Source organism: Labrus bergylta, chromosome 12 (genome assembly GCF_963930695.1).
Source record: "Labrus bergylta chromosome 12, fLabBer1.1, whole genome shotgun sequence".
Classification (NCBI taxonomy): domain Eukaryota; kingdom Metazoa; phylum Chordata; class Actinopteri; order Labriformes; family Labridae; genus Labrus; species Labrus bergylta.
In genome coordinates, this window is record NC_089206.1 from 21,801,275 (window position 1) to 21,827,726 (window position 26,452).

At 43.2% G+C, this 26,452-nt stretch overlaps 2 protein-coding genes across 3 annotated transcripts; one reads left to right on the forward strand and one right to left on the reverse strand.

Annotated features, from left to right (window-relative positions):
• Positions 1-807: 807 nt before the first annotated feature.
• On the reverse strand, positions 808-9,651 carry LOC109981492 (protein-serine O-palmitoleoyltransferase porcupine). Its single transcript, XM_020630302.3, has 13 exons — positions 9,540-9,651; positions 7,713-7,855; positions 7,403-7,595; positions 6,935-6,978; positions 6,096-6,277; positions 5,870-6,000; positions 5,524-5,649; positions 4,940-5,040; positions 4,651-4,727; positions 3,685-3,748; positions 3,254-3,339; positions 2,804-2,914; positions 808-2,014 (listed from the first exon to the last, which is right to left on the reverse strand). The coding sequence occupies exons 2-13, from the start codon at positions 7,846-7,848 to the stop codon at positions 1,913-1,915; spliced, it is 1,353 nt and encodes a 450-aa protein (XP_020485958.1). The 5' UTR covers positions 7,849-7,855; positions 9,540-9,651; the 3' UTR covers positions 808-1,912.
• Positions 9,652-11,423: 1,772 nt separating this feature from the next.
• Positions 11,424-26,258, forward strand: myt1a (myelin transcription factor 1a). Of its 2 annotated transcripts, XM_020630353.2 has the most exons (23): positions 11,424-11,697; positions 13,608-13,692; positions 13,843-13,897; positions 14,976-15,009; positions 15,104-15,172; positions 15,426-15,667; positions 16,282-17,403; positions 17,743-17,862; positions 18,276-18,366; positions 19,877-19,990; positions 20,101-20,318; positions 20,453-20,658; positions 20,743-20,958; positions 21,050-21,198; positions 21,528-21,590; positions 22,526-22,594; positions 22,856-22,918; positions 23,003-23,086; positions 23,511-23,732; positions 23,842-23,933; positions 24,558-24,661; positions 24,813-24,956; positions 25,137-26,258. In XM_020630353.2, exons 3-23 carry the CDS (start codon positions 13,843-13,845, stop codon positions 25,278-25,280), a joined length of 3,621 nt encoding a protein of 1,206 aa, XP_020486009.2. In that variant the 5' UTR covers positions 11,424-11,697; positions 13,608-13,692; the 3' UTR covers positions 25,281-26,258. The 2 variants fall into 2 exon arrangements, with proteins under 2 accessions (XP_020486009.2, XP_020486011.2); XM_020630355.2 differs by lacking the exon at positions 22,526-22,594 and having other exon boundaries at positions 11,425-11,697.
• The last annotated feature ends 194 nt before the right edge of the window (positions 26,259-26,452 follow it).

Below are 26,452 nucleotides of genomic sequence, written 5' to 3' on the forward strand. Positions count from 1 at the left end.
CCCACTCCAGTCTACATGGTTAACATTCAGTGTGTGATGTACTTCACAGCAAATTCACTGGAGACATTTGCATCAATAAACCTGCCATACAATACCTGCTCAGCATCCAAAAGAGAAAAACAGAATATGGATTTAAACCAGGACACAAATCCAAGAGTTTTTATTTTATTTTATCAGCGGTTATTTGTTGCTTTCCTGAAGGCTTGACTTTCTGCCAGAGAGGGCCGTTTTGGACGCCCCTCGGTTTGCCAGATATGAGAGCAGTTATCAGGTCAACAGGTGTTGCAGCGATGGAAGCGGGCAAGAGAACTGGTTCAGATAGAAGTGATTGTACCCGACCTAAAAAGCCTCTGCATGTTTCTAATAAGCTCCACGAGCAGAAACGTGCTCAAACTAGGATCAATATTGGAGATGCTTTTGAAAAATGGAGAGAGGTTAGAACACAGAAAGGTTTACAGACCCATGCAGAGCTGGATAAACACTGAAGCTTCAGTGTCCACCACATGGCGACCTGTATGAGCATGGACTCTAGAGAGGAGGGGGCGGGGGGAGACAGCTCTCTACAACTTTAAAGGGAGTCACAATGTAGACCCCTTTGACGTAGACTTTTTTTTGTACCAACATAAAGGGCCCCGGAGGGAGCTAATGTCAGTAGCTAACACTACTGATCGAATGTGCATACTGATCATAGCCTGGGAGGGCCCAATCACCCGGCCTTTCACGAGCCCAGCCATTTCTGTGGGCGGGCCTGGCGTGGAAACTTGGGTATGTAAATAAAATAAACAAAGCAAGAAAAAGTCACCAAAGTTCAGTCTCCATATTGACTGTTTTAATAGAAAAAATAGAAAAACAAATAGCAGCAGTACAAAATATACTTGGTTGTAACAAAAGAAAATTTAAAGACAGAGTCAGTAGCTTTTTTCCTGAAACTGGATTTTACTGTTCTGCTTTGTTCTGGTTGACGTTTCTGGGCGGAGCTGTTGTGTTTCTTCCAGCAAATGACAGCGCAGCCGGTGAGTTTAGGAGTGGATACAATTCAGTGATTGGACGCCATTCAAACTGATGAATATGACGAACGTGGACGTAGCAGCAAAGAAGAGAAATGCCAATCAGATAATGCTCCTGCCCATAAGAGGTCCAAACCTTGTGTTGTCTTTTACCCGTGGACGTGGAGTTGGTCTGCTTCCTGTTGGACAGGCAGGTAACAAACACCGGCGGTTAGCTTGTGCTAGCGTGCGTTAGCTTGCAGTGTAGGTGCAAGCAGTAAACGTACACACCACGTCCTGCAGGGAGTGAGAGGTGCTGGGGGAGATGAGTCCAGGAGGAGGAGGGGCCCAGATTGAATGTTGCGTTTACAAGAAACAGAAAAAGCTACTGACTCCACCTTTAAACTATTTAGAGTTATTGAACATTTAAAAATCTGTATAATAACGTACCTACATCTTAATATGTTAAAGCGAAATGTGATGGAAATGAACACTGTTTTACTCCAGCTGAGATCAGAAAAAACACATTTAACACTTCCTCTCTTGAACACACTGCATACAGGTAAAGGTAAGTCATTACCTTTGTGGTCTTCATGAGGTCTAACATGCAGGATTCTCTCTTTCCTACGATCATTTTATTCAATTCAGTCGAATCGTTGGAGTGATTCTTTTCTGCAGTTTTCTTATGAAATGTCCTGAAATGGTCCCAAGATATGCCGGGCTCGTACACGATACTGTCGGTGAGTTCATCCAAAAACAGGTGTGAGAGGGAGTGTTGATTACGTCCACCTTGACTTCCAAAGCAGAACACTCCGTCCTCTGGTTCTTTCCTTTTTTAGCAAATCCCTCGTACTTCTTTCCTGTCAGATAACAACTTACTGCTTCTTACAGACAAAACCCAGCTGTATTGTGACGCATCAACAGTGTCACTGGATCAAACGGTAGAAGACCCAGCAGGCAAACATGACCCAGTGACTGGCCCAGTTCAGCTCAGACCACCTCTGGATGGTGTGGACGGCTGCATAACCCTGCAAAACGAGAGATACATGTGACATGCGTCAATGTTCGGAGCATTGATCTCTTTTGGAAGACTGAAATAAAAGTGGATGTTTTAAATGGTTCAATAGTTTCCTGTAATGCAAAGAGAACCAGACATGTTCATATTATGACAGACTTCATAAGAACCCAATGACTCCATTCAATCTGCAGAGTCCCTTTGCACCTTTAAGAAAAAGATGAAGACCCAGCTCTTTATGAAGTCTCAGCTCTTTTTGTGCTTCGTTCTAAGTAAAAGGAGCAGCGAACTTGAACGTTTTTTTCCTCAGTTCAGTTCAGACTTTTTGGAACAGACCGTTCAAAGATTATAAATCCCTGTACTCGTCTGACTGATGGAGGTCTGAAGGAAGAAGACCCTAAATAGACTCGTAGATACTACAGTGTTTAAGTCTGCGTGAGGACAAAGAAGTCCATCCAACACGTGCAGACAACAAACAGTGATGAGTCAGGGATGTAAAATGAGTGATGAACCTCAGAGCTACATGTTGAACAGAGTCCAGAGCATGTAATCTCTCAAACGAGGCGGGCACGTATCAAACATCACCTTAGTCCAGAGGAGACATCAGATTTATGTGACACTTATCTGACTGCTGCTCTAACTTCTCCTCTCTCAGTGCAACAAGTCAAGACCTTTCAAGTACCTTAACCCCCCCCCCCCCCTTCATGTTAAGTCTAAAAACTGAAGCCTCAGTGTCCTGCACTATTCCTTGTTGACAATTCGGTGTATGATGTATGAAAATGGGTCCTCGAGGTGGACTTACCTCTTCTACTTCTTGCTCATCAACTCCAGGGTCAAACATGGAGCCCAGGTAGGTGAGGTGGAAGACGACCAGGAAGCTGAAGACCAGGTTCAGTAGCATCACCCAGGAACCCTACAGACAAAACAGACAGTGAAGCAGCTGCAAAAACATTCAAGAGTTCAAACTTGACTGAGCAGGCTTAGATCAGAAGTTAAAATACATTTTCTGTCTTATGTTATGTTGATACTGTCACTTCTCTCTCCCTCCTATTTCAAAGGGAGTCACATTGTCGACCCTTTAACCAGGTTTGAGCTTTTTGATCCAAACAAAATGTGAAGTCAGCTCTGCTAGATATCTCGGTTCTTAGTTCAATCACACTCTTTGTAATGTATGTGCAGGTGGACGTTAACATCCTTCAGAATGTCTCTGTGTTTAGATGTCTCAAAAAGGTGTGCAGAGCGGCAGGCGTACCTTCTTGTGCTGATGGCTGCAGTCCGAGGCACATGGTCGGGACAGGACACAGGCGCTGAAGATGGATGCGAGCTTCTGTCTCAGAACTGAGGATCAATAACAGAAAAATTATTATTATTGTGCAGATTAAAAAGAAAGCGTTTAAACAAAAAAGATTGAATAGTTATTTTCATGACTACTGATAATCGTACAAGTAAAATCCTCCTGATGTGGTCGTTCACACATGCACCTCGCAGCACCCTCCCACTTCTTCTGATTATATCCTGCTGTGTTCTCACATCAGCTCACTCTGACTTTTCTGCAGAATAAATACGAGGACGCTGGAGGAGAAACTCCAGATAAAGAGTGCAAAAATTTGGCCCTTGCGTTCACGCATGCAACTCCTCCTAGTGATTCAAATAGCACAGCTGTATAATCTGTATAATTCATACCGTGTTCAACATATGTGATGAAGCCCAACGAGAGCAAAACAGCTCCGAGGTGGAAACTCAGACCCTGAAGAAAACAAAGAGAAAGATTAAGATCCAGTAGAAAGACGTGCTCGTGTTCATGTTGACACATGTCGTCAACCAATGACAAACAACCTTCATCACTTGGTCCATGAAAAACTGGAACGAAAGGGAAAGACAACAACTGTCTTTAGGCCCCCGTGTCCACCTAGCGCTTTTTTTTTTCTGACACCAGCGTCTTTTTAAAGTCATTTTCAATTAACAGAGAGCGTTTACAGAAGTAGGTGGCCGCCCAGAGAAAAAGCGCAGTGTCTTTTTAAGCACTCTGCCTTTTTTGTGCAGCCGCTCCCAGCACTCAAATTGATTTTTTTTTTTTAGATTTCCCGTAGTTTTGCCGTCTACAAATCAAGTCTTGTACCCACATCCTCCTAGCTCCGTGTCTGATCGGGAAATAAACAATCAGAAAAAAAAAATCATGCAGTAAAAATAACAGACCAGTGTCGGTTATACAGTGGATTGTTGTCAACAGACTGTTGTCATGGAGACAGGACGGACATGCAGCACCCAGCAAACAAACGCTTCATGCCAGTGCTTTTCTGCCTGGAAAAAAAAGCCAGGTGAACACAGGACCTAACTTGATTGCACTATGGGGCGCTGGTGGCGCGGTGGTTGGTGCACGCGCCCCATGTGTGGGGGCTGTGGTCTTCTGGGCGGGCGGCCCGGGTTCGAGTCCAGCATGTGGCTCCTTTCCCGCATGTCATTCCCCACTCTCTCTCTCTCTCTCTCTCTCTCTCTCTCTGATTTCTGGCTCTGTCCTATCTCTCCATTGAAGGCACAAAAAAGCCCAAAAATAAATCTTTAAAATAACTTGATTGCATTATACCAAATTTTTAAATGGACTCCATCGCCGTGAAAGATTCTGCATAAAAGGTGCGTTGTGTTACTAACGTGTAGTAAGGCGCTGGCCGTGTACGTCACCAGGATGGCAGGAAAAGTTCCCAGTTTCATGGCGTTTTTAAACACGTCTGGGGAACAAGCAAACACACGATTAAATACATCAGAATACACTTTCTATTAATAAAGTAATAACTTGTTCAGAAAAATTCAAACTGGTGTTTTTAAAGCTTGGACCTCGTCAGATACTGATTTATGTTGTTCATTATGGTGTTAGTGCTTCAGTGTTTAGTAACCACGGGGTGTTAAAACAGACAGAGGGGGAATCCTGTCCTGGACTTACAGGTCTTCAGCCAGCGGGACATGGGGATGTTCCAGGACGTCACCACCAGCACCATGGAGCGAGGCATCTCTACACTGAGAGGCTTCACAACGCTCATATCCCTGAACAATAAAACACAGACTCTGTGTGAGCAAACACATTCCCAGACTGTCGAGTTTAACTGTTTTATTTTAGCTTGGGTTCGACACATGGACAGATACTCGTGTCTTTGTCCACTTTGCACATGCAGACAACTCAGATCTTTGCAGTTCAGACACAAACGGTCAGGATCCAGTTGAGCCGTTAAGACATTTTTGGATCTGAGATGCATTCAGGCTCATAGTGACTCAACAGACAATAAGGGCATCACTGAAAATCCTGGATCCTCACGTGGTTCAACTGAGTTGTGCTGAGAAATGCAAGCAACTCGTAACTCGTAATTCTGAGATAATTATCACGTTCATTCAGAAAACAGAACAGATTTAGATTTTCTCATGTGAGTGCAACATGCTCCCGTGACTGTTTCCATTATAAGCATAAAAACATGTTTTCTAAACACATGATCTCTCTCACCTCAGAGCAGCTGAGCCCCCGATGAAACTCACCATTTGATGTTGTCTTTCTCTTCGGTGAAGCCGGCTCCAGCCAGCATGCTCGTGCCTTCGCTCAGGTGACCCACAAAGTAGTTACTGAAGTGGAAGGACACCGCGTTCTCGTAAGCCTGCAGCCACCTGAGAGACACACCACACAAACACACAGGTTAGCTTTTGTTTCACTTCCACTTGAACTTCCCCTAAGATCCCTGGAGCTAATCAAACACAGCACATGGTCGTTAAAGAGACACACGATCACATTAAAAGGGAGCAGGGACATGATCCTACCGAACACCTGCTGTATTCATGTCGTCTTGGATGCAGGTGTGCTATGATTTGAATGAAAAAGGAGTCTTACTTCTGTGTGAATGTGTTTCCTTCGATGGGGATGAACAGAGTGAAGAGGTAGGGGGAGATGCAGGTGGAGACCAGTAGACAGATCTGACTCTTCAGGAAGCTGAAAGAGCAACTCTGCATCCAGGACCAGCTCTGAGGAGGAGAAACAACATCATTACAAACTGAGAACGTCAAACAGGAAGAAGCGATATGCACGCAGAGGAAGCAGGAAACCGTTAATTAATCACCAGTTTTCTGCCGTCGGCGGCGTTCTTATAGCTGGAGAAGCTGATCCACGGGCCGAACACGACAGAGCCCACAAAGAGAACGTAGCCCAGAAACTCAGCGGGGGAGGGCAACGAGTTCACCGTCCCTCTGTCCAGGTCGAAGGCCAGAGAGATGGCCTTCATAGCCACCACCATCTGAGAGCCTGTCTCACACACACACACACACACACATATACACACACGTTCGTTCAACTGAGCCAGTAATAATAATAATAATAATAATAATAATAATAATAATAATAAATTAGATTTATATAACACTTTTCTAAATACTCAAAGACGCTTTGACAGGAAACAACGAAAAACAAAGCAAAAACTAAGAGAACAATACAACATAGAAATAGTGTCGAGGGAAGAGGATGAGAGTCAGTGGTTGTAGGCGGTGATGAAAAGGTGAGTTTTTAGGGATTTCTTGTTGGAAGTGAGTGTGGGGGAGTCTCTGATGTTTTTAGGGAGAGAGTTCCAGAGGGTGGGAGCTGCAATGGAGAAGGCCCTGTCTCCCCAAGACCGAAGGTTGTTTCAGTAAATAATATTTATTTTACAAAGATGTGATTTCAGTCGATCATTTTTGTGATGAATCATGCCGTGTATTGTTAAAGTTTCTCAGTTTATAAATCCAGCCTGAAGGTTCATACTACTCCTTCAGTGCTCTTCACATTTATAGTGAGCAGAATATTTCCTGTGTTATCGTTTCACAGCTGGATAACATCTGTAATTGAACTCTGTGACAGCTCTAAATCAATCACACACGATGCTCTTTCTGTGTTTGTAGAAAAAAAATGTCAAAATGAAACTTGTACCTCTGATTTTATGCCAGGTCACCACATCAATTAAATGCAACTCTCTGAAATAAAGAAAGACAATTACACATGACATCATCCTGCAACAGAAACTAAAGGGATTCACAAATTTCAATAAAAGTACTGCAGCAGTTCTGAAATGCCACTTTTTACGACGGAGTAATAGTGCCAAGTTAAAGAAAAAAAATAGAAATTTACGAGACTAAAGTTGTTAAATTCCAATATTAAATTCATAAACCAATTTAAATAAGCTATGGTAAAATTATTGTTCTGAAAGGTTGTATCAGAAGCCTGCATGAAAATGATGAAAGGGGATTTCTCAAAGTAATTTCTCTGCCACTAAAGAGACAATTTCCTCTGAGTCAGTGGGCCACCAGTCATTTGCCACCTCTAGTTTAAATGCAAGAAGTAAACGACATCATTAGGAATTCTGTTGTTTGTTAGTATGATTCTGTAGTGTTTGCTCACCCGATAAGGAGGAACACGAGGATAACAACGGAGAGGAAGACACCTTTGCTGCTGGAGTGTCGGCTGAGCAGCAGAACGAGGTAACAGAGCGCAGCGAGCAGCAGCACCCACAGCATGTGCAGCTCGAAGAACAGGAAGAGGGCGTACACCCCAAACAACGCCGACACCAGGTGCTTCACTGTGGAACCACTGACTGAGATACACAAGCAGGACAACACTATGCATTACAGTTACATCTCATCAGAACTGTGTTCGTAAGTATCATAAAGATAAAACAACAAACAGAGAAGAATCGTTCTGTGCAGCTCACCGAATCTGAAGCAGACCCTGCAGACGAGGCAGAGCAGCAGCAGCCCCCAGACCTGCTGCAGACCCTGCTGGACCGTACTGAGACCACAGCTCTCTGCTAGCTGCTGCCACAGAGCCAGCCTGCTGGACATGTCCATCCTGCAGCTGCACACACACCAAGGACCGATAATTACACTGTGATATATCACACACGATCATTAACTTGTGAAACAGGCAAAATAAATCACAATATTAGTTTGAAGATCGTAAATCATCGTACACAAAAATAAACCATATCACTTTGAAACATTAACACATCAACACAACCCTCATGGCAACATTGGATTTCCATGCTGATGTAATGGTCCGCTTAGTTAAGTTAAGAGCGGCCCCCAAAATGTATTAAATTATAATTTGTTATGTTACCAATTCAACATTTGGGATATGAAGAAAATAGGGGAAAGCAGAAAAGGAGAAAAAGTGGAAGATATTCCTGCACACAAAAAAACTTTATTGAATCAAAATGTTTCCTTCAGATAAAAAATAAAACCTGGAGAAGACCTCAGGTCAAAACATTGTGATTCAATTAAGTTTTTGTGACACTGAGCAAGTGAGCAGGCACATCTTCTCTTTCTTACTTACTGCTGTTTAGCATTTGCCTCCACCTATGTGATGTGCGTACAAACAGCCTTTCTCAAAAGCACAAAAGCAAATTACAAAAAAAACAGGCAAAAAATGTTACAGCGAGAGAATGGAAATGTTTATTTTAATGGCGTGAATATTTAATTAAGATTTCCTTCCTCTTTGTTTCATTTTTCATTTTCTGTTTTCCAAGAGACTCAGAGATACTTTTACATTTTGTCTTTGAGCAACCAGTCATCCCCCCTTTTTCCAGTCAGTGACGCAGATGGGCCAGCCCCGCTTAAAAAAAAAAGTCTGGACACGCCCCTGGATGACAAAGTTATGTGAAGTTTATACTTAATAAACGTGAAGTGTCGTCATTGTTCTGTAGACTCGATAGAAGGCGCCTTTTCATTAACCTGCGTAAATATGATCTGCAAACAGTGTTTGGCTCCATGGGCGGTTCTAGGCAGGGGCCAACTGGGGCCAGTGCCCCTGTAACTCTGAGCTTGGTCCCCCCTGTGGCCACCCCTCATAAAGGAAGAGCACCTTCATAACACATACACAGTATTTGACTCACAATCTAGTATTAAATATTGTTACTGAATCAAATATAAATCATGGTATTTAATGATGTGTGCTGTTATTTAGCAAAATATATTTTTTTAAAGCGATCCTCTTTGTCTATTTTTCACTTGGGTTTAATGTTCCCCTCTGACAAAACAACTGGCCCCAGTTTGGCCCCCTCAGTAAAATTGGTCTAGACCCGCCACTGTTTGGCTCTAAGTGTCTGCCGAGGAAATGTTTGTAGAAATAGTGTCTGCCACGTTCTGAATTGTCCTGCGAGGTGCGTGCATCTCTTGGCAGGGGTGCATTCCTCGCCGTAACACCACACCGACGTCTCAGTTGTTGCCACGGTAACAAACTTTGACTTAACTTCTCTAACTTTGAAAACGCCGACAAATAAGTAACATTACGTTAACCTCCTGAACACAGACGTTTTCTAAAAAACACAGCCCACGTACGTTCATGCTAATATGACTGTTTCTCGGTGGTTGAAAAGAGTTTATCTCTAAAATAAATCACAGCGGCAGAAACAGCCGTTACTAGTTCAACGTCTGGCGATGAGAACGACGGAGACTAACGACAGTCAAAGCTACGATGTTTTTATAAAGATACGAAGCTAATCTGAGGTGTGGACGAAGAGAAAAAGTAAAAATGTTGATACCTGAGAAGTTAACAATAACGTAACACCTTTGGTTTGTCCGCTCCCACTCTTCTTCTACGGTTTGTTCCTCGTCGTTCTTCTTCTTCGTTTTTTTCCCCTCACTTGTGGTTTAGTGTTTGTTGGTGCTGGTGAACACGCGCCACCTGCTGGACAGAAATAATAACAGCAACAGAAAATACTGGATGATCTTGAAATATTATTAAAAGCTTTAGTTTAGTTTATCAGTTTATTGTTTCGCGGACAGTCCCCTTTAGTTAACTATACAGTAAAATTAGCAGCTTTAGCCTTTGTGGATATTTTCCAGCTTTGAGCCCCCGGCCCGTTGTCAGTAGGCTAACTAAAATGCATTAGTTAAAATTTAAAATACAATAAATTACATTACATTTATAATTACAGCAGGCCTAAGCAAAAGGAAGACAGAAATACAACATGTCGCACACAATTGGAGCCGTAAACTAAATATCATTCCTGCATGTTCTGTATAAATGAACGAATCATATATGAGTATTTTTTACTTTTATTTACATTTAATATCGTGTCATGTTATGTTAAGTACTTTAAACGCCAAGTCTCTGAAACCTGACAGTATCAAGCGATCATTTGTATTTATATAAAAGTTATTAAACTTAAATACGTACATGTCGAACAGGCCGATCTGTATGCTCAAATGTAAACAATTGTACATCAGGTCACTTTGGTGCCTAAATATTCAAATTAACTTCAGATTGGCTTGTGAAAACTGTGTTTCTTAAAGGTGCACTATGTAGATTTGGGAGTGAAATTTGAAAGTTGGAGAAGGGAAACAGTTCTATGCTATATTTTCTGAACTAAATACACAAGCTTTACTCAGAAAAAATGGGTCCTTGAACAATGTTTGGAGCTGAAAAAGATACCAGGAGAGTTACGGTTCCCTCCACCACAACTTCTCGTGTAACATTTTATCTTCAAACAGTTACAGGGACCACATGTTCCTCTGAGGACAGTTTGTGTATAGAGTTATGAACATATACAACAGAATCTGTACACTTCTCCAATTTTCACATTTCTTTACCAAAACTCCATTGTGCATCTTTAAGTTGAGAAACCCATCATGCACAAAAAAAAAAAAATTATATATATATATATATATACATATATCACAGCAAACATGAACTCTGTATTAAACAGCTGCTAAATTACCATTATGGAAACATGATATAAACAACTCCAAAGATGTTACACGAGATGTTTCAGAAGCCGTTCAGCAGACATGAGATGTGAAAATAATATTCTTTATCTACATATTCCTACAACATAATTATAAAGTGATGTTTTGCAATATTTAAACAGAAGCCCCTTAATATCTGCCTATAAATAAATAATTAAAAAGTCCAATGATGACACTCTTCCCTTCCTCTTTACTATTTTTAGTCCTTTTTTTTTAGTGTGGAAATCAGTCTCAGTTTCCTATTCGCTGATTCACATCACATGAAGGAAACTCTGCTCTCTGATTGGCTGATAGTGAAGGCATCAATGGACTGCACTGTGATTGGTCAGTGAGTTTGTTTTTGAGGTAAATTATGGCTTAAGATGACAAAGACTATACAGAACAACATTTTGGATGAATTATCTAACGTCTTCTCATTGTATTCTGTAATTATAATTCACTATTAGTATTTTTAGGCTACTGGTATTTGAAAATCTAATAACAGCCGACTTGGCCAACAATAATCAGCTGGTTTTAAGTTACTGGGAGTTATGAGGAGCGTGTTTGGTGACATCCTCCTCCATCCCCGTCGTCCTCCAGCTGCTTTGTGGCTTTTTAAATATTGACACCGTTGTCCAGCCTCTCTGGCGTGGGGGGTATCCAGCTACCCCGGCCGGCTGCAGCTCCTCCGCTGTCCTGCAGGAGGCGGTGCAGTGGGGCTTCTGTCCATGGTGCTGAAGGATTCGGCAGGCTCTGTCCGGGGTGCTGATCAGACTCCAGGGGGGTGTTGGGCTCTCACTCTTAAGCTGCTTGTCACACTCCTTCAGTCCACTTCTGAGCCGGTTCCGGTCGTGTGTGCGCTTCGGGTTGAAGCCGCTGCAGCAGAAGAAGAGAGGGGGTACAAAGTGAATCTTTTCAGCCCCGGAGATGTCGGATCGGAGGGGGAGGGGAGGGCAGTAGTCTGAGCGGAAGGTAAGGCTTTATGTCTCCGTGACAAAGAGCATGAAGCTGACTTATTTGTCGGTATTTTCTGGAGTTTGTTCTGCGGGCCTCTCGGTGGATTTATCACCGGGCAGGGCTGGGGGAGGGATGAAGCGGTTATGTCGGCTGTTGTTCCGCGGATGTCAGCAAGCTTTACGTCGTTTCTTCTTTTTCATCCGCGGAGAAAAAAAAAAAATCCAGCTAGGTGTGAATGAGCGAACAGTCAAGCTTTTAAACCGATTATTATTGCGTGTAGTTGTTTTCGGCTGCTCCAATGGCGGCTAAGTGTGCGTAAAGTCCTCTTTTTAACTATAATATTCAGAGTATAACCCCCTTTGGCCTTTGTGTGCTTGGTGTTTTGTCACTGTGCCAGTTTCTGAGAGGAGAAAGGCCTCGTCCTAGCAGGCAGCCCGGCCTACATCTCCGCTCTCTGTCACCACTAAACAACATTTTTACGCTTTCTCGCATTTTTATTTCTGTTCATTCGCGTAAAACCTTTGCTTTGTGGAGTTTAGCACATTTGAACTCTCGCAAAGTCTACCCTGGCAGACATAAAGTCACTATGAACCGATACTTGTCCGCGAAATGATCCCCAAACTGTCATGAGCACCGCTGCCTGCTGTCAAACTGTCACGTACACATACCTTTGTATCTGCACAGCATAGAGGAATCTCAAATGAAACAGCCTATTTTACCGGTTACATCATTATAAATACCTTTATTTTATTGAACTTACATTTTAAATGGGCTGCAGTGAAATAAATATTTAACTTTTGAACAAAATATTGACATTTACGTTATTTTATTATACATTTAAAATAGGACTAGAGTCTTGGATTTCATGCCGTTTGAGCAAAGGCAGGTTTATGAATGATAAGGCCCAGATAATATCAAACATAAATCCTTTCAGAGTGTTTTACAGGACATATAAATAGATCTACATCAAATGAAAGACATAAAAACCTCAAGATGCAATACCACAATAGACACAAAAATCAAAGTAAGCTACGAAAACACAGGAAATAAAGCAAACCTACAATCTTTTAAAGAGGACATATTGTACCTATTTTCTATCTTTTCAAACAGTCCCCCCTGTGGTCTAAATGAAACATCTGTGCTGTGCTTTGGTCAAAATATAACATGAATCAAGCACCAGAGGAGGTTTGTGACCCTGTATAAACCAGCTCTCTCAGAACACTCCGTTTTGGTGTGTGTGTCTCTTTAAATGCAATGACCCCCCTGAGTTTTCCAGGTAGACATCACTCCTCTTAAGAGAGAATAAAAATGGCGGACCTGCGCAAAAGTTTTGTTCTAGGCTGGGGGTGGAGTCCATGGGTGGAGATACCAGGGGAGGGGAGGGGATTGTAGAAGTGGATTTTTCACAATATGTCCCCTTTAATGAACATTCCGGGTGTTTTTGGATCAAATGGTTCAAATGGGACTTTTTGAAGAGGAACTACCACCATGGCACCTACTTAAAGCAGGAGCTAAAAACGTACCTCTTAACCGGGTTCTAGGAACTAAAATAGTTCTTGCAGTGCAAAATCAGTTAAAAAAGGGGGGATGGTTCCAACAGTTCCTAGAACTATGAAAATGTGTGTTTATGGGGGGGTAGTAGCTCAGTCTGAGTGGACTTGGGTTGGGAACCGGAGGGTCACCTGTTCAAGTCCTGTTGCGGACCAAATCTGGAAACTTGGTCTGGTAGCTGGAGAGGTGCCAGTTCACTTCCTGAGCACGGCAGAGGCACGGAAAGTTAGGGGAAAGTTCTGGGACATGAAAGTCATAATTGCAGCATTTACATCTAACTCCGCCTGCTTTGTAAACACAGATCTGTAAAATCAATACATTTGCCCTCAAAACATTCACAATACATTTTAACTTTTTCTGTTGATTTCTTCCAGAAAATGAGTTAAAAAGGTCAAACACTCAGCCACCGGTGGACCAGGGGAGAGCCAATCAACTGAGAGGACGAGCCACAGCATCAAAGTACCTACTTACCTACCTACCTCCCTACCTACCTACCTACCTCCCTACCTCCCTCCCTCCCTACCTCCCTCCCTCCCTACCTCACTACCTACCTACCTACCTCCCTCCCTATCTATCTATCTTATGAATCATGTTTTTCTGTTTTCTCAGATGAGCCAAGAAACAACAGAGACACGAACAAGAACCCGCTCTAAGGCCATCCGAGGTCAGTACACACACACACACACACACACACACACACACACACACACACACCAGGCTTGACGTAAATTGACACTGATGTGACCTTTCATATTGTGTATTCATGGAATGTACTCAGGGGCAGCACTGAGCTGTTTGTGATCTGACCCTGAATTACACATCATGACATCATGCAAAGTGATTCAACCAGGACCGCGGTGTTTTGGAATAAAACCTGGCAAAGGTTCACGCAGAATCTCCTCGGATTTTCTGGGGGATTTTTTCTGTTTTCCCTTCAGCATGCTACATGAAATCATGCTGACAGGATACCGTACCATCCCTGTGAAATCATTTAAAAAACTAAACAGAGAGGACAGAGTTGAAAAGTATCAACATAAAGTCAAAGCATTCCCAAAAACACATAAGAGTGCAATGAATAACTATTAATCTCAAATCAAAAATTAATCAAAAATGAAAGCATCATTATATAGCTATGAGCAGCTGTCCTTTCATCATTATTACCTTTATTAACGAAATGGACAATGAAGCCAATGTAGAAGTTCATAAATCCTGCAGTTCCTGGAGTGTCCACTACAGGCTGGCTGCAGAAGCTCAGGAAGTCACATCCCATTCTAAAAAGCCTGTTTTTACAGCAGAGATTAACATGTTTACAGCCTGGTTCAAAACACAAAACAGGTGTGATTAGCTCATGTCTCGATGGACACACACTGTACGGGGGGGTGAATGTTTTGATGACTCATTAGTTTTGATTTGATGAAGGATAAGAGTTATTCACAAAAAGGCGTGTAGCTGACCTGATTGACAGGTGGGCGCGGTGTAATGGTTTGTCAGGAGGTTTAAAACCCGCCTCAGCTCCAGCTCTCAGCCTGTCGTTAGGTTGACTGAAAGTTAGACTGAGACAGCATTTCCAGCATGGAGACCACCATTGATGAGACTCCAGCGCCCCCTGCAGGAACAGACGCGCTTCAAACATTAATATTTAAAGTCTATGATCACATCGCAGCCATCCTGTTGTATCACTCCATCGTTTGGTATCTTATTCCTGCATCTGATGTTTCTCCTTCCTCTCTTAACGTCTTCAGAACTTGCAGGACAAGACATGAAGCCGGAGTTAAGGTGAGTGATTCTATCATTTCATAAACGACCAATAAAAATATATGAACTATATCTGTGTGTATGAATCATGTGTTCTGTTTTTCTTGTGTGTCAGCAGCAGCTGCCCCACCCCTGGATGTGACGGTAAAGGCCACGTCAGCGGACGATACTCTCGACACAGAAGGTAAAATGTGAACACATTCATACAGCAGCTTGTTAACCAGTTATTATAAAACATATAGCTGACACAACCTGCATGCTTCTTGATCTATTAAAGCACAGTCATGCAAATGGAAGGCAGTGTTATTGTGTGATTTTACAGCTTATGTTTTAATTTTCTGCAGCACACACTGTTGATTTCAGTGGACTCTTCAGTTATGTGATCGCATGTTTTGGAGTTAGCATGTTAATAAACACACCCGTCCTGCTCTCCTCAGTGCACTGGGATGCCCGATTGTGAAGAAAAGGAAGCTGGAGGAGGCGGAGGCTGAGGAGAACCAGTCCGCCCCCAAGAGGAGGAACCAGCCAACCAAACAGGCAGCCGACGAGGGACTCAATGCCGACAGTGACACGGCGGAGGAGGAGGAGGAACAAAAAGAGGAGGAGGAGGAGGACAATGAAGGAGTTCTGAAAGAGAATAAGAAAAATAAAACAAAAGGCAGGCCAGAGTCCACAAAAAGTGAGTCAACCCAAAAAGGTCTTCACTTTCTGTCAGACACAATAAGATGCACTAAAGATATCTTCAGACAGGGGGTGGCACTATATCGCCTTTCTGATAGGTGTGATACATAGATTCATATTTTAATTGAAAAAAAATAGGCTTAAGAGGTGCCGGATGGCCTAGCGGTTATGACGAGCGCCTAGTGTACAGAAGCTGTAGTCCTCATCGCTGCCGCCTTCGGTTTGAATCTGACCTCGGCTGCATGTCATCTCACATTTTCTCCTCCCAATGTTTCCTGACATTCTTCAGCCGTCCTATCCAATAAAGGCAAAGATTGTCCTAAAATAGAACACTGACACCTAGTGTTTAAAACGGGTACTGCAGTCAAAATTCAAAACATTTGAGAGAGCCGTCTCCTCCTCCTCAGAGTCGATGCTCACACGGGTTTTCATGTCCCAGACAATATAATAAAGTCTAGTCTTCTTGGTTTCCCACTAGATTGTTTGTCTGTAAACGTGCAAGCTGCCCTGAGACGCTTTAAATCTGCTGCTAGGACTTTAGAAATGCTCAAAGCAGCATCGCAGCACAGTGAACAGTGATAATAACTTTCACCTGTGCTTTCACATCCACAGCGGACTCCCCACTGGTGACGCCCGAGGAGCCAGAACAAACAACAACAACAGAAGTTTGTCTCCCGGCAGAAGACGTGAAAAATGAAAGTGTCGCCTCAGAAACCGAGACTCTAACAGAGAACGAAACTGAAAGTGAGAAAATCAGCGAGGAAGAGAAGCCGGAGATCCTCAGCGAAGATCAGCAGCAGGAAGAAACAGACACAAACGAGGCCGAGGAGGAGGAGGAGGAGGAAGAAGTGATAGTTCAGCAGGTGGCAGAAGAACAACCATCAGAGCGAGCAGCAGAAGAAGCTGATGTTACTGAGCTTAAAGAGACAGAAGAGGAGGAAGAGGTGGCAGAAGAAGAAGAGGATGAAGAAGAAGAAAAGGTAGAGGAAGAGCAGCAAGAGAATTTTGTAGAAGAAAGGCAGATGATGAGCCAGGAAAACTCTGATCACCAGTACTCCAGCGGAGATTACAACTATCAGGCCAAAGAATCTATAGCGGAGCAGAGTCAGAGGGAGGAACAGGATGATGAAGAAGAAGAAGAGGACGAGGAGGAGGAAGAAGAGGAGGAAGAAGAGGAGAGGGAGGTCCACCAAGAAGTCAACACTCTTTACACTTTCAGTCCACACACTCAGGGATCTGAAGCCGAGGATTTAATAAGAGCAGTGAAGATCTGCACCCCCATGACCGAGGAAGAGGAGGACGACGAAGAGCAGGAGGAGGAGGAGAGAGAGGAGGATGAGAGGCAGGGGAAGGAAGACGGGGAGGTGCTAGTGGAGGACGAAGAGGAGGAGGACCAAGCATCCAGCAAAGGCTCCCCAACGACCGTGGTCATAGAAGTGCGCTCTGAGGAGGACGACGAAGAGGACGACGAGGAGGAGGAGGAGGAGGAAGAAGAAGAGGAGGAGGAGGAGGAGGATCGCGTCTCAGAGGGCTCGGGGATCACAGACGACTCTGAGAATTGGGATATGACTCGGGGGAACCTGGGGCTGCTGGAGCAGGCCATCGCCCTGAAGGCGGAGGAGGTGAAGGGAGGTCAGGAGTCGCAGAGTTCGCCGGAGTATCATCCGTACAGCTCCTCCAGCAAGAGCTCCGAGCCCGCCTCTGCAGCCCGCCGGCCCTCACACTACAGCAAAGGTACACTTGTAGTTTTGAAGGGATTTAAAGCTTCTTCCAGACCATTGTTGTCCTCCAATAAGATCTAGTAACCTTTGAGGTTTGGGCAAATTATTGTGATGATGATGTGTGAAGAGATCTCCGTCTTTATGCTGAGAGTCCTCAACCAATCCTGGGTGTTCAGAGCTGCAAGTGGGCCCTAAGCGTCTACTAGGAACCTAAATCAAGTCCCACATTATAGAAAAAAAAAATGTAATCGATAAAAATCACAACAGCAAACGAGATTTTGTCTTCCCTTGGCTCTTGCACCACTTACTCATTCCTTGTTTTTTGTCTGTCTTCTCTGTTTCTCCCATTCAGAAAAGAAGGAAGTGAAGTGTCCGACCCCGGGTTGTGATGGGACGGGTCATGTGACCGGTCTGTACCCTCACCATCGTAGTCTGTCCGGATGTCCTCACAAAGACAGAATCCCTCCAGAGAGTGAGTACACATGACCTTTTTATACCACCATAAACCCCACAAGAGAGGACAAGTCTTCAACGTCTGACGTGTATTTTGTCTTTTTTCAGTTCGTATTCAGGTATTCAACACCGCGGGAGCTTTGAAACGAAGGCCTAGTGACATTTTGTTATTATTGCTACCAGCACTTTAATGACCCTAGAACTACCACTGCTGCTTTCCTGTTTACAGAATTAACTACTAATACTAATACTTTTATAACCACTCTAGCTTCCTCCACTTCTCTGCGTTTCCACCGAGAGTCTAACCACAACTGAATGAATGATTTCTTGCTGCTGATGTGAAACCGCCACTACTGCCTTTTTCTTCTTCTCTTGTGTCTTTTATCACTGCAACAAACTAAGCAGAGTTTTGTGTCTGTTGTGTGTCTGCAGTTCTGGCCATGCACGAGAACATCCTGAAGTGTCCGACCCCCGGCTGCACGGGCCAAGGCCATGTGAACAGCAACCGCAACACTCACCGCAGGTTAATGAAACTCAAGGACACCAACACACACACACACACACAGTATGAACGTCTATGGGCACAAAAACACACATTTATATGTAACACGTTTGACTTTGGAGGCTAATGTAGATTTCGCAACCTTCAGGGCTGAGAATTTATTTATTTTTTGTTTATTGAACAGGGACACATGCAATGCACAATTTTTCATAGTCCACTGCATAGCTCCTACATTGCACCTTCCTCAAAAAACAAAATGTACAACATTTTGTTTTTTATTTTTATATTTTATATTTTATATTTTATATTTTATATTTTATATTTTTAAATTCTATTTAATATATTGTAATATCTTCTTATACTGTATTATTTAAGTTGTTGCTAGTTCTGCTTTATTTCCTTGTTAATTGTTTAGCACCAATACACCAAGTCAAATTCCTTGTATGAGTAAATGTACTTGGCAATAAACCCCGATTCTGGTATGTACAATACAAAGTAGATGACATGCATACAGGTTCCTAGCTGTGGCTAATTTTTCCCGATCCCTTAAAGTCTTGGTCTTGTCTCAGACTCGGAGCACTCTGGTCTTGGGGATGTCATGGTCTCGGTTAGTTTGGTCTTGACTACAACACTAGAAAACAGAAAGCTAAGAAGAGACATGGCTGACACTGATTGGCGTTTTCAGAATCCTTTACCCCTTAAGGTAAAAAAAAAAAAAACACAGATAACAAACATAGCTGACAGGAAGCTTGCAAATGTCCTGAGACGAGGACAGTAACATTTCACTAGCAAGGACCACGCCACAACAGTATTAATTTGAACATTTAATTTGAATTCTAAGATATATTGACAGATGTATGTGTATGAGAGGGGTGGAGGTGTGAGATGGCCGTCTTCTTTTAGGCTGGTCTGGGAGGTTGATCGGGCGAGCGAGAGACTCAGAGTGGGGGGTTCCGTCTCGGGTATGGATCCACCCGAACTGATTACGGCCCCAGACTGTGAGAGGGAAGGGATGAGGGGGTAGGGAAGGAAGGGATAAGGAAGGATGGAAGGGATGAGGAAGGAGAGAATGGATAAGGAAGGAGGGAAGGGATGAGGAAGGAGGGTTAATGGATGAGAAGGAGGGAAGGGAGGGTGGGTAGAAGGATCTGAGACAAATGGGGTGTGGTGAGGTGACCAGGTGTTAAGTAGGCTGTCAGGTAATTGGATGTGTGGTTTTAGGCGTGGTCCTGCTAATAAAACTTTGGACATAAAGAATACCTACAGAGCCACACCACTTTTCATTTAATGGGTCTGATACTGACATCAAGGTGACAATCAAAGCATCAAAATAAATATTTAATATGAATAAAGTTATGTATAGATCAGGGTGACAGCATGATGCTGTTGGAGCTTCTGTCCTTAGTCTTGTCAAAATACGGTCACTTCTATCCAAATATTTTGTGAATCCCTGCAGAGGAATACAATCCTCTAGTACGACGTACACATACCTACACAAGTGATCAGAACTCTTTGTCTTTTGTCCACTCAGTCTGTCCGGCTGCCCCATCGCTGCAGCAGTGAAGCTGAACAAAGGCCAGGACAAGCAGGTTCATTTACAGGCTCCATCCAGCGAACCCTCTTCCAACTCTGACAGAGTGCTCAGGTCAGACATCTGCCCTGCATGCTTGTTTTTTTATTTTTTATTCATGCAAACACCATGTGTCCATGTCACTCGCGGGGAAGTAATAAACATTGGCTTGACTTTTCCTGCAGGCCCATGTGTTTTGTGAAACAGCTGGAGATCCCTCAGTATGGCAGCTTCAGGCCAAACACAGTGACCACCACGCCCCGCGCCAACCTGGCCAAGGAGCTGGAGAAATACTCCAAGGTGTCTTTTGACTATGCAAGCTTCGACGTCCAGGTGTTTGGAAAGCGCATGCTCATTCCAAAGACGCCCAGCAGCACTGAAACATCACCTAAAGCCTTCAAATGTGAGAACAAAACACACTTCATAAACATTTAAACCGCACTTTATGGGCTGTGTGATGTTAAGAAGGTTCAGGCTGCATAGTTTTCTGCTCTCATATTTTTGTTTCAGCGAATTGATTCTCCCTTTCCCACACAGCTAAACCATTCCCTAAGGCCCCCTCCCCAAGCCACAGCGTGTCAGGAGGTTTCCCTAAGAGCGCTTCGTCATCCTCCAGTGGTTACGACTACAGCCAGGACGCAGAGGCGGCTCACATGGCGGCAACAGCCATCCTCAACCTGTCCACACGCTGCTGGGAGAGACCCGAGACCCTCAGCACCAAGCCCAGGGAACCCTGCCCCAAGGTATGCCCCCTCTTCAGTCACACTTACTGGATTTATTTGGACCAGGTTTTCCTCTAACTTTAATTTTTTTTTTAAACCCTGCAGGAGTCGGACATTGAAGTGGACGAGAATGGCACCTTGGACCTCAGCATGAAGAAGACAAAGAGGGAGGGAATGCCGCTCCCAGAGCCCTCATCGTCCTCGTCTTCATCCTCTCAACTCATCCCAGCCTCCTTGTCTCAGGGCCACGCTCAGCCAGAGTGGGAGGGGCCGCTGGACTTCACCAAATCCAGTGGGGTCAAAGAGGAAGACCACGAAGAGGTACTGACATGCTCACTAAAAAAAACAGAGTGGAACACTGTGTCACTCACCTGTTATTAGCTGATTATCATGCATCTGTACGCGTCTTCAGGTGGAGTGTGCGGCTCCCTCTTATACTTCGTCTGACTGTGAGGAGGAGGACCCGGAGAACCTGGAGGACAGGACATACCCCGGTGAGGTCACCACCAGCAGCTTCAAGGTCAAGTTTCCACCCAAAGACAGCAAAAAGGACATTCTCATGTAAGTCAACCTGACCTCCGTACTAACTTTGTGTTCACAGTTCACACTGAAATATTGTCTCAGTTAGCTGAAGCCAGATGTGCTCAAAGGATTTGAAAACATTTAAAGTTCAGACAGAACGAGCATCAATCACCACAGAGGACTTTGATAGACTGGGACATTTATTAAACTGTCAAAAAACAACACCAGACTTGAGTTTTGGTTGATGTGACGCTCCAGTCTCCCCTTTGTGATGTGTAAACAGTGTTGAGTTCTGATTTGTGTTTTTGTGGTTCATCAGTGTCAGCTAACTCTTAAAGGCTGACCTGTGAGTATGTGTCTTTTTTTAGATGTCCCACTCCGGGCTGTGACGGCAGCGGACACATCACCGGCAACTACGCATCACATCGAAGGTAAGTTCGCTCTTCACATTGATGGTCCAATTCAACAAACAGGTGAATTGTTGAAGCTGAAGTTTGATTTTATTGGATTTCTGCCTCTTACATTGATAAATCCTGTAAAGAAAAGAAAAGTAACTCATTGCTGTGTATTTTTTACGGTTCAATAATTTGGTGTGAAAACAATGAATGAAAGAGGGTGATATTTATCTAAATTTGATTCCAGTCTGTTGAAATGTGGCATGAATTAGATCAGAACTCAGAGTCAGAGTCCCGCCCCTTACTAGTGAATTTTACTTACTCGGATCTTGGATCAAAAAAAAGGTAAATTTCTCCGTTCAAACGAGCCACAAGGAGGCAAAATGTGCAGCTGTGTTAAGTACAATATGTTGGAAGTTGAAAAGCCGGTTGATAAGAGCACATATATTATTTTTTTTAAGAGCCTATAGCCTCTGTCCATACATTACCTATCCAGAGGTTGGCATGCACATAAATACTGCTTGTATTTTACATACTAGTTAAATTATTATTTCTTGCACATGATTCATGCCCCAGATACTGCCTCCATGTGAAGCTGTTTAGCTCGAACAACAGACTGTTTTTCAGGTCTGAAATAATGAAGCCATCATTTAAGTGCAATAAACCTGCTTTTTTTTGTAACCGCCAGCAGGGGGCGATTTCGCTGTTTTCAAGTAAAGTCAAAGTCCGTGATCTTCTAATTTAGATGAAGAAGTTTCACCTTCTACATTCACACATTCTCTGTTTATTTTCCACTGCCCACCTTTTCCACTACTATAGAGATACATTAAGTTTAACCCCTGTCCTCCGTGTGTGTGTTCTGTCCTGGCTCTGCAGTCCAGGTTCAGGTTCTGGCTCTTTCCTTCACTCATGCTCAGACATCCTGTTCTCAGTCTGGTTTTCTGACGTTCTCTCTCTGACCTATCTTCCAGTCTGTCAGGCTGTCCTCTTGCTGATAAATCACTTCGGACCCTCATGGCTGCCCACACAGCTGAACTAAAGTATGTCTGCTTTCTCCTGTCTCTCACCTCCAACATGTTCACTGAGCACTCAGTCTGCAGCTACAGCTCTGTCCCTGCTCTCCTTTTAACTCTAATATCTAACAAATCAACTATAATTAAGTCCAATATTTAAACAAATTCCAAACAAAAACTATGAACTCTGATTATGTAGTGAGGACAAGTTGGTTTCTGCCTGTTGTCTGCAGTCGATGTAAGTCTGTGGAGTGAAAGAGCATCTGTGTGTCTCTGTGTGTGTTTCAGGTGTCCGACTCCAGGTTGCGACGGTTCAGGCCACATCACAGGAAACTACGCTTCACATAGAAGGTAGGAGGAGCCTTTCCCCTGATGTCCCTGCCTGTTGTTCCATCAATTATTCTGTACTGACTTTGATTGGTCCTTTTTTTTAAGTCTGTCCGGATGCCCTCGAGCCAAGAAAAGTGGAATCAAAGTGACCCCCACCAAGGACGACAAGGAGGACTCAGAACTGCTCAGGTGAGCAACTGAAGCCTCCCACTACGTAATGTGTTTTCTTCAAAACAGTATTAAAGTGCTACAGGACAAAATGTTATAGTACACACAATCAAGTAAAGTAAGGTTAACATCAGATAAAGCCAAGGCATAAGAGACTTTGACAAAAGAACCAGTCCAGTACCAGTACCAATAGAAGTCATGAAAAAAGCAGAGGACCAAGAATTGAACCCTGGGGAACGCCATACCAAAGCAAGGTTTTAATTTCTCAATCATTGAAGATGACTAAAATTCATAAAGTTTAGAGTGTATTTGGTTAAGCCCCTGAACTGTTGTAGAGTTTACCAAACACAAACGTCTATCATGGTTGCAAAGATATTTTATTGTGAGACATTATGCTTTGGGACAAAATGTCTACAGTTTCTTGACGACTACTTTTTGTCTTCAGGTGTCCAGTTCCTGGCTGTGACAGTCTGGGCCACATCAGTGGGAAGTATGCCACCCACCGCAGTGCCTACGGCTGTCCGCTTGCAGCACGCCGGCAGAAGGAAGGTCTTCTTAATGGCACGCCGTTCTCCTGGAAGGCCTTCAAGACTGAGGGCCCAACCTGCCCGACGCCAGGATGTGACGGCTCTGGACATGCAAACGGAAGCTTCCTTACACATCGCAGGTATCCTTAATATCTGAGAGCCGTAACATAGATTTAAAGTGTGTTTCATGGAGATGAATTTGCTAGCTAAACCCCATGAACCTTGATTCTGACCAGCTGCCCCTCTCAGTCTCTCAGGTTGTCCCAGAGCTTCAGCCAACAAGAAAAGGACCAAGTTCCCAGGAGACGAGTACATCACTGCAAAGTTTAGAGCCAGTGATGGTAAGAGAACAACTTTGGTCCTAACATTTTAAGCAATGCCTCTTAAATAGCTTAAATAGTGCTCCTTCCAGGTTAGAAGTGAGTTACGGCATAAAGTGAAGGACTGCAAGTGCATTTGGTGTCTTGAGATCCCACAGCTTAATGGTTCAGCATTAGCAGCTGTGCAGGTGTTAAATGGGAAAGATTGTTTAAGGAACTGGACCGGAGGAAAAACTTTTATTAACTTCTCAATCTACATTCAACCCATCAATTATGACCAAGAGCTAGGTAGAACGAGAAAACATGAGATGCAGATGCGCAGTGGAAATGCTGAGAATACAGCCACTGCTCTTTTGATTGAAAGGAGGCAGCTAAGGCACCTGGATAAGATCCTTCCAGTCACTTTCTGGTTTTCAAGACAGGTTAGACCGGCAAAAGACGATTGAGTCAAGACATAGCAAGTTTTAGGGAGGAAGTATCTTAACTTGCCAGATACACCTCAGGACACCACCTGGGATGAGATTGAAAATTGATTGTTTGTATCAATGGATGGATGCGTGCATTGAAAAAATCAACAGCCTTCATAGGTTGAATCCACATTTGTCTTGATGTTGTTTGCTAATTGGTGTTGTTGTTCTTACTCAGTTCTGGACAACGACGAGGACATCAAGCAGCTCAACAAGGAGATCAACGATCTGAGTGAGTCCAACTCAGAGATGGAGGCCGACATGATGAACCTGCACACTCAGGTGAGCTCAGCTGCACTGCTTCTGGTAATACAGTAAAGATAAATCTTTGTATGTTTAAGCCTACACCCAGGAGCCGCTGCTGGTTTGAAAAGGACCAGAAAAAATTAAGTGAAGCATTTATATAAGACTTCTGTGTGTCTATCTCCTTCAGATCTCTTCAATGGAGATGAACCTGATGAACATGGAGGAGGAGAATAAACAAATTGAGGACAAAAATGAGGCCTTGTTCCTGGAGCTATCCGGCCTGAGTCAGGCGCTGATCCGCAGCCTGACCAACATCCGCCTGCCTACAATGGTAAATATAAACAACTAGCATGAACTCCCTCCTGCCTCCTACTATCTCGCAACCACAGCTCTGACTTATCTCAACTTCTTTGAATGCAAATATAACACATAATAATGTAACCTTAGTAATAAAATAGTACAATTTTGTACAATGTCGCCGATTCTCATTTTCTGACGTCTATGTTTCCAGCAGGAGCCGATGTCCGAGCAGAACTTCGACAGCTACGTCGACACCCTGACCCACATGTTTACCAATAAAGACTGCTACCAGAACCCTGAGAACCGGGCTCTGCTCGAGTCCATCAACCAGGCGGTGAAGGGCATCGAGGTTTGACGGAGAGAAAGAAGAGGACGGGGGGGGGGGGGGCATCACAGTGACAACTCCAATCTTTCTTTCCAAACCCTTTAGATACTGTATGTAATTAATTCTTCTCATTTGGAACTTTGTCATCTGTTCTTTGCATTTGTTTGCTGTTTGCATGTTGCTTTTTATGACGGTATGTGTGAAGACATGAGGGTGTGGGTGTAAAGCGTGTGGTGGTACACCGGAATCAAACTGTTACTGTAAGCGAAGGGGCGACCCGAGGTCGAAAACAGAACAAAATCAGGAGTGCAGTATACGGCCTTAGCTGAGCAGATCCTCTTAGTTAGTGAACACTTCCCATCTCCATTCGATAATGTTGATAGTATTCTATATGAGCATAGTGATGTTGCACCTCCAGGACTAGTTTGTAGATTCATTCTTACTATTGCTGTGTAACTATTTAAGTCCTTTGCAAAATGTTGGTTTAATAACTTATTCATTCATGTCTGCTGTATTTATTTTCTTCTTTGGCCTATTTATTATTCATTATCTATTTATTAATCTTCTGTTTGATTTTAAATCACTACCTGAGAAGATTTTAAAACCAAGAGGCAGGAAATCATTTCCTCTGCGTTGTTGGACAAAGAGGAAATATTTTAAGATATCAACTATGAATTGTTTTATATATCTTATTATTTATTTAAAAATACTGGGATCTTTTTAAGTGCAAATATTTTGTAACTGAAAGTTTTTTAATAATTTTCTAAAGAGTTTTGTTTGTTTTTTTCGGTGCTTCTGTTTATATGATTTTTCCTTTTTATTTTCACAAACTATTTTCAGTACATTGCAATACACTGGGAATAACGAGCTGCACATATATTTGGTATTTATTTGGTGATGAAGAACAAAGTGATGGTGAATATTTATTTTGTATTGTCTGTGTTAACGATGGCTGTGTACGAATTAGTCTTTACGTTGCTCTTGAAATAAAGGTTAACCCGCAGAACATTTGGACTCCACTTGTGGTTATTTTAGGTTTTGCTTTTTAGGTTTCAGTTTTAAGTAAACTTCATACAAGCTTTTGAATTTTTAAGCACAGGGTTGTTGCACACAAGGTCACATATTCTCCTCCTCTTCAACCAGTGTAAATAAGTCTCAGAGCTTCTCAAAACATGTGTGTGAAGTTTCTTGTTCTAAATCCA

Coding starts and splice junctions, on each gene's coding strand:
- myt1a (XM_020630353.2), top strand. CDS start 13,843: ATGAGCCAAGAAACAACAGAGACACGAACAAGAACCCGCTCTAAGGCC. Junction 15,010..15,103: donor GACATGAAGCCGGAGTTAAG/GTGAGTGATTCT, acceptor CTTGTGTGTCAG/CAGCAGCTGCCCCACCCCTG. Junction 21,591..22,525: donor AACTACGCATCACATCGAAG/GTAAGTTCGCTC, acceptor CCTATCTTCCAG/TCTGTCAGGCTGTCCTCTTG.
- LOC109981492 (XM_020630302.3), bottom strand. CDS start 7,848: ATGGACATGTCCAGCAGGCTGGCTCTGTGGCAGCAGCTAGCAGAGAGC. Junction 2,915..3,253: donor GCAGCCATCAGCACAAGAAG/GTACGCCTGCCG, acceptor TTTTGTCTGTAG/GGTTCCTGGGTGATGCTACT. Junction 2,015..2,803: donor ATGAGCAAGAAGTAGAAGAG/GTAAGTCCACCT, acceptor CTCGTTTTGCAG/GGTTATGCAGCCGTCCACAC.